Here is a 12,259-nt window from a genome sequence, read left to right as displayed (position 1 = left end):
ACGTGTTGGTGTGTTCTAGTATGTTATTCATGTTTTTATGGGTTGTTTGGAGTCTAAAATCAGAGGAGGTGACCCTAGTGTCTTAATAAATATTTTTAGGGTCAAAATGTTTGGGTACGACTCCCTGGGACCACCCTAAGGGTCCCCGAGGAGGACCCCAACCCTTGGCCAAGCAAGCTGCCAAGGCAGCTTGAAGTTGTTCTTGGAGGGAGTGGCTCCGCATCGCGGACCTGCTCCACCAATGGCCAAAAAGTGGCTCCGCGTCACGAAGACACCGCGGACTCTACGGTGTCGAATTTAATTTCTAGAAAAACTTGTGGGAACACCTCCGCGTCGCGAATTTATTTCCAGACGAAATCTGTGAAAATAAAACTCAAGTTGGACTTGTTTAAAAAAGTCCAACTAAGTGAGGGGTAGTTTGGGTACTTTGAGTTATTATTATTTTAAGTGTTTTTAAGTATTTTAAAGGTATTAAAACATTTAAAATGTGTTTTTGAATTCATTCTTCCAAAGTCAAAACCCCAAAGTTTTTTCTCTCTCTAAAGTTCTCTCAAGTTCAAGGAAGAAGAAGGTGGAGAGCTAGTGTTTCAATTTAGGGTTCCCTTCCACCAAATTTCATTGAGATTTCATCAATTGAGGTATGGTGGCTCTTCATCTAGGACTCATCTTCATCCTAGAGTCAATTTCAAAGGATTTTACAATGTTTTCAAAAAGTGACTAAAAGCTTGATTTTGAATTCTATCAAGAGTTCTTCAATGAAAATTATTTGAAACGTTTGGGTATAGATTAATTGATGTTTGTTTGTGGTTTTTGAATGAAATACTCCATGAACCCTTGTCTTCTACAAAACCCTAAAATTTGCGATGAAGTGGGTCTATTTCTATAAATTCAAAGTTGATGGAACTATGTGTAAAGTGAATGGTATTGATATCTCCTATGTTGTTTAATGTTTATTTATTATTACTTGTTGATAATGGATGAATTAAGGGAGGTAAGCCTTATGGGTGAAGTATTGGTGATTTTGGCTATGGCTTTGGATTATGGTAAGAAGACTTGAACTCTCTTTATTGAATTGATTGTTGTTGGTAGGTTGGATCCACCTTTGGTGGAAGTGTTATATCTTATTCTTGTGTGGTATTATTGTGAATTGTAGCCATGAAGGCATTGGTGAAGTTGTTGTATAATGTGGGAATATTGCATTATTGTGAATTGAGGCCACGAAGGGCATTATATGAGTGCTATTACATTGTTATATTATTATACACATATGAGGCTATATGAAGCTATATGTAAAGTTTGTGTGAAGCTATAATGTGAAGATGTTCTAATGGCATTAATGTGATATTGTATAAAGTGGTATTATGCTAATGTGAAAGCATGTTTCTCTTGAAATGGTGATATGTGGTGATGATGGACTCTGATGAGTCTCTATAAGATGATGTTGTGGCTCATATTCTAGACTTGAGTATCTTGTCTTGTGTCATGAAAGCATGATTATGTATATGAGTATATGAATGTTTGGTTGGGCTATGACTTAGTAATGGAGCTCTTCGTATAAATCCTAAAAGAGGAATTCTAGGCCAAGACTTGAATTGGTAAGACTTAAGCATAGTGCCTTTTCATGAGTCTACCTTTCCTAAGTAAATGTATAACCTTGAAGGATGGGCCTTAGGGTGATGTTCCCTCCTTGAGTGAAATGATAGACTTAGAGATGGATGGAGTCAGAACGGCATGAGAATCCTTATCTAGGAAAGTCAAATGAGCTATCCTTATGAACCTAGATTGGCTATGACTAAGAAATGGGGCCTTTCTTGGGAAGAGGTACTATGAGTTGGTTGAACTAGAAAAGGAACCCTCTCTAGTACATATGTGATTGAATACTCTATGGAAACCAAGGCTAAGCACTGAGTGGATGTGGTTAGGATGGTGGCCTAGTTGAGCATGAGATTAGGCACAATGAACATCCTTGGACATATCTTAAACCATGTGCCAACATGGGTTGCTTTTAGTTCTACCTTTGGCAAGTAGATCAACCTCCACAGAGTAGGATAGACTCCGGATTTTATACCTTGCTTGTATGGTCTATGTCGGTTAAGGCCTATTTCCATCATATGGGATGTGCACTCTAATATTGGATAGGCTCTACAACGTGTAGGTAGTAGTATGGGATGCTATCTACACATGGCACAAGTAGGCTTAGAAGATACTAAAGTGAGTTCCCTAAGCCTTAGGGATATTATGTGATTGTCCCCTATATGTTTGTGTGTCTCCTAAATGGTTTTATAAAGAATGTTGACTTAGTATGTTATAATGTAATGATAAAACCCTTGTCTATGGTAACTCTTAGGAACACTTAGGTGTATATGAAGAAGTTGTATGGGCAGTCACTTCATTATTCACTTAAGTGTGGCTTACGGTGACTTGAGATAGAGGCTTCAATGGTAATGAAGGACTTACTTTGCTATCTTTTTTTTAGTATTGTACACTTGTGTTAATTGAGTTGTAAATGATGTGAATATGGTCTTATTTATGAATGGTGACTTGAAATGTGGGTTTATGCTTGTGGTTGTAAAGGTTTGTTAAAGAAGGTCTTAAAAGCATACATTCCTTGTAAATGTCTGTTGTGCATATTTTCTTGCATGGTCATCATACTTAGTGCTTATTGTACTAATTCCATATCTCTCTATTGTTACAAGTGTAGGTGGTGGAAATTGAAGAGATCTTTTGAGGAAGCTTGGGATATTGACTCTTCTCAAGAAGCATGGTATGTCCTCATATATTCGAGGACATAGTTGTTACCTTTCTAGTAGTTCCACTTAGACATTTTATAAGACTGATATTTTGTTGTAAAGGGTCGTTCCCCTAAGATGTTCTATTCGTGTCTAAGATGGTACATGAGACTTAGAAATTCTACTTCGTTACATTTGAAATATTTTATGAGTATTATGAATTTCTTTTAAAAAGTGTTTAAATTCCTTATGGTTTTTATTACCGAATGTGATGAATGAATGCTAAGAGGCTTGTATTAGACCTCTGAGAGGTCGAGTACACATGTTACGACTTGGGGGTGCTCTCGGGTCGTTACAAACTTGGTATCAGAGCATAAGGTTTTGGAAATTGTCTCTTAGGATTCAAAGTCTCATATGCCTCGTCTAGTAGAGTCTTGTTCATCGGTGTGAGTCGCGACACATCTATGAGCGAGAGGCTATAGGACGATAGAAGTTTCACTTTTTTCATTAATCTTGACGTTGTGCCTAAGAGTTTTGTCTATGAGTATCTTTCCTAATTTGTCTCTTGTGTTTATAGGATATGAATACGATGGCTAATCCTAGGAGAGCGGAAGAGGAGAATGTGGATGGGGGAGTTCCTCCCCAAGGTCTTCAAGGTGACCAACTCCCCATAGGCAATCAAGATAATGAGGTTCTGGTGGTTCCCCTGGCCATGACTAATAAAGAGATTAGGGCGGCTTTTCTAACTCTAGCTCAAGCCATGACGGCTGAAGCAAATAGAGATGTGGGGCCTAGGGTGAATGCTAATGAGAGTACGGCTGCCTCAAGGTTGAGAGACTTCGTGAGGATGAATCCTCCTATCTTTTTGGGGTCTAGAATTGGAGAAGATCCCCAAGGATTCTTGGATGAGATTTACAAAATTGTGGATGTTATGGGAGTATCTTCTAGAGAGAAAGCGGAATTGGCTTCATACCAATTGAAGGAGGTGGCCCAAATTTGGTACACTCAATGGAAGGCAAATAGGCCGGAGGAAGCGGGTCCTATAGAATGGGAGGAGTTTAAGGAAGCATTCTTGGGTAAGTACTTTCCCCTAAAGAAGAGGGAGTGCAAAATTGAGGAGTTCATTAATCTTAGGCAAGGTAATATGAGTGTGGAGGAGTATGCTTTGAAGTTCTCTATGTTGTCTAGGTACACTCTGTTTTTGGTGTCTAACTCTAGAGAGGAGATGAATAGGTTTGTTACAGGTGTATCCGACTTGGTGCAAGAAGAGTGTCGTACGGCAATGCTCCATGGTGACATGAACATCTCTAGGCTTGTTGTGTATGCTCAATCTATTGAGGAGTCCAAGATGACTAGGGTGAGGAAAGATTTGAAAAGGGGTAGGTATGAGGATCTGTAACACCCCAAAAATTCTATGACTTAAGTTAGATCCCAACGTAGTGTCAATGAGGTATAAAATAAATTCCCCTAAGTTAGTAGACCATCTAGGAGTGCTATGGTGGTCTATGATTTAAGGCCTAAGGGAGGAGTGCCAAGCAAAAAGGGGCAAGCCAACGCCTAAGACCAAGGCTGCCCCAAACTTGGAGCTACTGCCTCAAACTCAACGGCCACAACCACAACTCGTGGTCATGACCATGGGAAAGTGGGAGGCTTCGTGGAGTTTTCTTGGTCAAGGGAGAGGGACCTCCAAGTGTCCTAGACACTGCCTCACCCTTCACGAGAGGGACCATGAGTCGTTGTCCACTTCACGACTCGTGAAGGTGGGCGTGGAGCTCCCTTGGCTTTTAGGGAATTGGGGGATTGTTAGGGTAGATAATGCCCAAGACACCATGGCACCACTACGAGCCGTGGTGCACTTGACGAGGGAGAGGGGTGACTCGTGAACATCACTTGGCACCAAGGCATGAAGGCCTTGCCTCCACAAGGCCAAGTCATGACCGAGGCCATCACCACGGACCATGGTACTCACCACAGATCGTGGAAGGCTCCGTGGTCTTGCCTTGGCCATGTGTTGGCTTGTGAAGGAAAGGGGAGCTACTGCCTCCAACACCACGGGAAGAACCACGGCCCGTGGTGCACCTTCACGACCCAAGAAGGGAGGCCATGGTTCCTGACGGGGACCATTTAAATAAGGAGTTTTGGGACTTTTCCTTTTTAAGTCCTATATAAGTAGGGGTGTTTTGGGTATATTAGAGGTTAAAAATATATTGAGTTTTAAGTCTAAATTCATGAGTATTGGTCATTATTCACAACAACCAATTGAAATCAAAACTCTCCTACTTCTCTCTAAACTCTCTCTCTCTCTCTAAAACTAAAGAAGAAGAAGAAGACATTGGAGCTAAGGTTTCACGGTTCTTTCCCAAATTGATTGGATTTTCTCCATTGATTCTCAAGGAATCAACTAAGATATGGTTGCTTATCACTCTTGGGATTTCTTTCCCCAAGAGGCCCCTTCAAGATGAATTTCAAAATCTCCAAATTTCTAGGTTTCAATCCAAAAACGTGGGTCTTCTTTCTAAAGTGAAATTTATGTTATAAAATAAATTTGATTGATGTTATACGAACAATTATGGATGAATATATGTTGTATTTATGGGTTCTTAGAGAATTCCCCATGAGACCCATGTTTTTCCTTCTTTCCTAATTCTTACCCTAGCTTGTGTTAGATATTAATTGAAGGCTATGAATTGAATGTGATGCTATGAAATTCATTTTTGTATGATGATTCCACCCTAGGGTTTGTATAATTTCTATGAAATTAGGGTGGAGTCTTTGAATGAAGCCTTGAAGGCTATGAAGGGGATCTGTTAATTGTTTATATTGATATTGATTATGTTATTACTTCATGAATTACCTTGTATTATTTATTGATTATGAATTGGCTGGTAATTGAAGTATGAATGTCCCATGAAGGGCGAGAAGGTATGAAGGTTGGTTCTTCTTTGAACTCAAGTATGAAAGGTGGATTACTTAGATTGTAATGATGTTATACCTAATGTGTTATTGTGGTGTTGATGACCTAGTTTCCTCATCCTTAACCCTCTACACTTGAATTAGCTATGAAGTATATATGTATGTTATGGTATGATTGTTATATGATCGAAAGGTAGTTCTCATGATTATAACGTAATGTACAGTGAAAGGTTAACTCACTTGTTAACTGTTCCTAAAGTGAAAGGATTGTTACTCACTTATAAACACATATGAGCTATTATGGTAAGACGTCTACATAATAGTCTAATAAAGGCTAATGTGAACTTATGTGATGACTAAAGATGATTACAAAGGGGAATTAGATGCTTAGCACCGAAAGGGCATGTAAATGAGATGGGGGTCTCACGTTTAGTAAGTCCGGATTACCCACGATATGTGTTGTCTCATGAGATGGAAATCCCCACGCTTAGTAAGTTAGGGTTTCTAGAAGCAATCTCCCTGACCCTTAACTATATGGCCACATAGGACTCTAGCTTAGTGGATCCACCTAGATAGCTATGTATGAATGGTTACACCTTAGGGAAGTGTTAACCCTCTCTTTTCGGTGTGGGAGTAGAACACCGGATTCCATGCAGCTCTCATGGTCTATGTCGGTTATTGCAATATTTCCCTATGTAAAACTAAATGAAGGTATGAAAGGTGTGAACTCTTACTAGGTCTTTCTTAAGGGTTTCTATATAGTGTAAGGAAGGGTATTGGACTTTTCTTGCACATTGCACTTGTGGGATCCTAAGTGATGGTTGTAGTAGTGTTCTCTTATGATTATGATGATTATGACTTATGTATGTTGAAGCTATGTTATGTATGATCTTATGAATGTATGCTTGAAGTAAGTTGCTTAATATGATACTGGGCTTTGAATAGGCTTATGGGATTCTATTATTTGCATTTCACTAGTATTGCTTAGGTTGTCTACATGTTGGGATGATATTAAGTTGGTTGTACTATGATGCTTACTTTGTGTGCATATTGGATTTACTTGGTAAAAAGCATGTTTTGGCTAAATGTCATTTTATGCATGTTTCAATGGTTTTTATGCATAGTAGCCATACTTAATACGTGTGTTGTACTAACCCATAATTTTCTCCTTTTTCCCCAAACATTTAGGTTCGGGCCGTTGAAGATTCAAGCTTACTTCTCAAGACACTTGGAGTTGCTTCCCCAAGTTGGTGAGTCCTCAAGTCCGAGGACAAGACCCTATGATCTAGCTTCTATGTTTAGTTCTTTGCTTATGTTGAAAGACATTGTTGTACTTCCCTATTTCAAGACTTCTTATTGATGTAAGGGCTAAGTCCCATTTTCGATAATTCTATGTCTAGATGGTACATTGTGACGAAGTTAGATTCTGTTTTTCATATATTAAGTGAAGTATAACTTCCAAAGTAAAAGTTTTAAATTTTCCGTGATTTTATTCTATGATACATGTTATGATGAATGCTAAGGGCCTGTATAAGACCTCTTCGAGGTCGAATACGCCGGTAACGACTAAGGGGTGCTCTCATGTCATTACAAACTTGGTATCAGAGTGAGGTTGAGAAAAATGTAGGATTCATTTCACAAGATGCCACGTCGAGTAAAGTCTTTTTCATGGGTGTGAAGTGTGCCACACTTATGAATGAGAGGCTACGAGAAGCTTAGTAACATTCACTCTTTTTGATATTCCATAGTCGTGACTAAGAGTCTTAACTCTATTTAGTCCTTTTCTTCTAATCCTTCTCTTGTGCTTATAGGCAATGAACACAAGACGGAACAATGCAAGGAGGGCCGGTAAGGAGAATGTGAATGAGTTGGTTCCCCCTCAAACTCCTCAAAACCCTCAAGTTCCTATTGGAGAAGCGGTTATGTCTAATGTTGAGATAAGGTCGGCTATTCATAATTTGACTCAAGTGTTGGCCACTCAAGTTGCTAGGGATGCTAGGGTGCAAGTGAACCCCAATGCTAGCACTACTGCTTCTAGGATAAGCTATTTCACAAGGATGAATCCCCCTACTTTCTTTGGATCCAAAGTGGAAGAAGATCAACAAGGATTCATTGATGAAGTGTTTAAGGTTCTAGAGGCAATGGGTGTGTCTTCCCAAGAAAAGGCAGAGTTAGCCGCCTATCAACTCAAAGATGTGGCACAGGTGTGGTATGAACAATGGAAGGAGGGGAGACCTATTAGAGGGGGTCCGATAAGTTGGGCTACATTCAAGATGGCTTTTCTTGATAGGTTTTTCCCCTTGGAACTAAGGGAGAGGAAAATGCAAGAATTCATCAACCTCCATCAAGGGGGTATGAGTGTGAAGGAGTATGGCCTCAAGTTTACTCAATTGTCGAAGCATGCTCCTACTTTGGTGTCAGACTCTAGAGCTACAATGAACAAATTTGTTATGGGTGTATCCAATCTTGTGGTGAATGAATGTAGGTCAGCTATGCTAATCCCAATCATGGACATTTCTCGCTTTATGGTTCATGCCGAGAAAATTGAGGAGCAAAAACTTAAGCAAGTTGGTAGAGAGTTGAAGAGGTCAAGGGCCGATGATGGAAATCCTTTTAAGGTTAGGTTTGAAATCCAAGATAAGCCAAAGTTCAAAAAGAGGTTTTCCAACCAAGGTCCTCCTAACACTCAAAGGGTCAACAAAGGTAAAGTGTCTACCCCCAAGCCTCAAGAAGCAAGAGGTAGTGGTCCTTATGTTGAGAAGCCTATTTCTACAATGTGTGGTCGAAAACATGAAGGGAAGTGCCTAGTTGGCACGGGTAATTGCTATGGTTGTGGTAAGAGCGGCCACATGAGTAGGGACTGCCCTATGCTAAAGGCTCAAGGAAGGGAAATGTTCAAGCACAAGCAAGTGGCCCAAATCCCGATGCTCCTAAGAAGAATCGCTTCTATGCTCTCCAATCCCGAGGTGATCAAGAGAGCTCTCCGGATGTTGTGACTGGTATGTTGCAAGTATTTTCAATAAATGTTTATGCATTGTTAGATCCCGGAGCCAATTTGTCTTTTGTAACCCCTTTAGTGGCTATACAGTTTAATATGTTTCCCGATGTCTTAGATAAGCCCTTTTCGGTTTCTACCCCGGTGGGTGATTCCATGGTTGCTAAAAGAGTTTATAGGGGTTGTCCCATATCATTGCCCAATAGAGTCACTTTGATTGATTTGGTGGAACTTGATATGTTAGATTTTGATGTTATATTGGGGATGAATTGGCTTCATGCTTGTTTTGTGCCCATGGATTGTAGGACCCGAATTGTGAAGTTTCAATTTCCTAATGAACCCATTTTAGAATGGAGGGGAAGAAATTTCGTTCCTAGGGGAAGGATCATTTCATGTCTAAAAGCTTGTAAGTTGATTTCTAAGGGTTGTCTCTATCATATTGTGAGGGTCAAGGATCTTGAGTCCAAGATTCCTAGTTTGGAGTCGGTCCCCGTAGTGAAGGATTTTCTGGAAGTCTTTCCTGATGACTTACCCGGGATTCCTCCTGAACAGGAAATAGATTTCGGCATAGATTTATCGCCAGATACACAACCCATTTCAATCCCTCCTTATCGGATGGCCCCGGCGGAGTTAAAGGATTAAAAGGCTCAACTCAAAGATTTGTTGGATAAGGGTTTCATCCAACTTAGTATATCTCATTGGGGTGCACCGGTGTTATTTGTGAAGAAGAAGAATGGATCTCTTCGTATGTGTATTGATTACCGACAATTAAATAAGGTTACCATTAAGAATAAGTATCCACTCCCTAGGATTGATGACTTATTTGATCAACTTCAAGGAGCGAGTTACTTTTCAAAAATTGATTTGAGGTCCGATTATCACCAACTTAGGGTGAGAAGTGTTGATGTTCCGAAAACAGCCTTCCGAACAAGATATGGTCATTTTGAGTTCTTAGTGATGTCCTTTGGTCTTACAAATGCCCCGGCGGTTTTCATGGACCTTATGAATCGCGTGTTTAGAAATTATCTAGACTCATTTTTTATTGTCTTTATTGATGACATCTCGATATTTTCTAAAGGTAAGGATGATCACATGAATCATTTGAAGATAGTGTTGCAAGTCCTCAAAGATCACCAACTCTATGCTAAGTTTAGCAAGTGTGAGTTTTGGCTAAGATCGGTTGCTTTCCTTGGTCACATTGTTTCTAGTGAGGGTATAGAAGTTGATCCAAAGAAAACCAATGCGTTCAAAAGTTAGCCTAGACCTTTGAGTCCTTCCAACATCCGAAGCTTTTTGGGTTTGGCCGGTTACTACCGGAGGTTTGTTGAGGGATTTTCATCTATTGCATCTCCATTAACGGCCTTAACTCAAAAGAAGTCCAAATTCGAATGGTCGGAACCTTGTGAAAAGGGCTTCCAATTGTTGAAAGATAGGCTCACCTCTGCTCTGGTTTTGACCATACCGGAGGGCATCGAAGGGTTTGTAGTATATTAGGACGCTTCCCGAGTGGGTTTGGGTTGTGTCCTGATGCAGCATGGTAAGGTTATAGCTTATACCTCGAGACAACTCAAGGTGCATGAGAAGAATTATCCAACTCATGACCTTGAGCTAGCGGCCGTAGTCTTTGCTTTAAATATTAGGAGACACCATCTCTATGAGGTACATGTGGATGTGTTTACTGACCTCAGGTTTAGCAAGTCCGGATTACCCACGATATGTGTTGTCTCATGAGATGGAAATCCCCACGTTTACTAAGTTAGGGTTTCTAGAAGCAATCTTCTTGACCCTTAACTATGTGCCCACATAGGACTTTAGCTTAGTGGATCCACCTAGATAGCTATGTATGAATGGTTACACCTTAGGCAAGCGTTAACCCTCTCTTTTCGGTGTGGGAGTAGAACACCGGATTCCATGCAGCTCTCATGGTCTATGTCGGTTATTGCAATATTTCCCTATGTAAAAGTAAATGAAGGTATAAAAGGTGTGAACTCTTACTAGGGCTTTCTTAAGGGTTTTTATATAGTGTAAGGAAGGGTATGGGACTTCTCTTGCACATTACACTTGTGGGATCCTAAGAGATGGTTGTAATAGTGTTCTCTTATGATTATGATGATTATGACTTATGTATGTTGATGCTATGTTATGTATGATCTTATGAATGTATGCTTGAAGTAGGTTGCTTAATGTGATACTGGGCTTTGAATAAGGTTATGGGATTCTATTCTTTGCATTGCACTAGTATTGCTTAGGTTGTCTACATGTTGGGATGATATTAAGTTGGTTGTACTATGATGCTTACTTTGTGTGCATATTGGATTTACTTGGTAAAAAGCATGTTTTGGCTAAATGTCATTTTATGCATGTTTCAATGGTTTTTATGCATAGTAGCCATACTTAGTACGTGTGTTGTACTAACCCATATTTTCTCCTTTTTCCCCAAACATTTAGGTTCGGGCCGTTGAAGATTCAAGCTTACTTCTCAAGACACTTGGAGTTGCTTCCCCAAGTTAGTGAGTCCTCAAGTCCGAAGACAAGACCCTATGATCTAGCTTCTATGTTTAGTTCTTTGCTTATGTTGAAAGACATTGTTGTACTTCCCTATTTCAAGACTTCTTATTGATGTAAGGGCTAAGTCCCATTTTTGCTAATTCTATGTCTAGATGGTACATTGTGATGAAGTTATATTCTATTTTTCATATATGAAGTGAAGTATAACTTCCAAAGTAAAAGTTTTAAATTTTCCGTGATTTTATTCTATGATACATGCTATGATGAATGTTAAGGTCTTGTATAAGACCTCTTCGGGGTCGAATAAGCCAGTAACGACTACAGGGTGCTCTCGGGTTGTTACAGGATCAAGGACAACCTAGCTCTAAGAAGAGGGCTCCAAATCAATATTTATAAAGTGCTCCTAAGGTTAACCATGAAGGAGCTGGTGGTTCTCAAATTGATAAGCCTACTTGTTCCACTTGTGGAAAGAAGCATTTTGGGAAGTGTCTATCCGGCACTAGTGGTTGCTATGGTTGTGAGAAAAATGATCACAAGGTGAGAGATTGTCCTAATATTATGGCTAAAGGAAGGAATGCTAGGCAAGCTCCTTATAGTAGTCCTAGTGTTGATGGTCAAGTAAGGAATCGTTTCTATGCTCTCCTATCTAACAAGGAAGCAAATCCGGATGAAGGTGCCGGTAAGTCATAATTTCTAGTTTTGTGTTGGAATCCTTTTCTGTTGGTTTAGATGGGTTTCTTCTAAGTGGGGGATGGTATGTTGAATGATGAGTTGAGGTGAGTTTGGATATTCTTGTCTCCTTCTTCTATTCCTAATCGAGTTCGAGTCATAGAATTGTAGAAGCATGATGCATGGTTTTTGGAGTCTTGTGTGAAAAAAATGAGTTTATATATTTCTCCTTATAATGATGCATGCTTTAAATTGAGTTCTTGATTAAATGAGAAAATCAGTTTCATGATCGTTGTTCTCCTTATATGCATAAATTGGTGAGTTGCTAAAAGTTGTTAGAGTTGATTTGTTGAGCATGTTTAAGTGTATTCTTGATGTAGCATGATTGTGTTTTAATAAGATAATTGCATATTGTGTTCTTTAATGTTGTTATGAGCATGAGGTG

The 12,259-nt window shown here is 39.6% G+C and overlaps 1 protein-coding gene across 1 annotated transcript; it reads left to right on the top strand.

The window, feature by feature from the left end:
• Positions 1-3,318: 3,318 nt before the first annotated feature.
• On the top strand, positions 3,319-11,835 carry LOC125869806 (uncharacterized). The gene is made up of 2 exons (XM_049550236.1): positions 3,319-3,868; positions 11,567-11,835. Exons 1-2 carry the CDS (start codon positions 3,319-3,321, stop codon positions 11,833-11,835), a joined length of 819 nt encoding a protein of 272 aa, XP_049406193.1.
• Positions 11,836-12,259: the final 424 nt, after the last annotated feature.

The sequence above is a fragment of the Solanum stenotomum genome, chromosome 7 (genome assembly GCF_019186545.1).
Source record: "Solanum stenotomum isolate F172 chromosome 7, ASM1918654v1, whole genome shotgun sequence".
In the NCBI taxonomy this organism is placed as follows: domain Eukaryota; kingdom Viridiplantae; phylum Streptophyta; class Magnoliopsida; order Solanales; family Solanaceae; genus Solanum; species Solanum stenotomum.
Note: the sequence above shows the minus strand (reverse complement) of the source record. Positions and strands in the feature narration are given on the sequence as shown.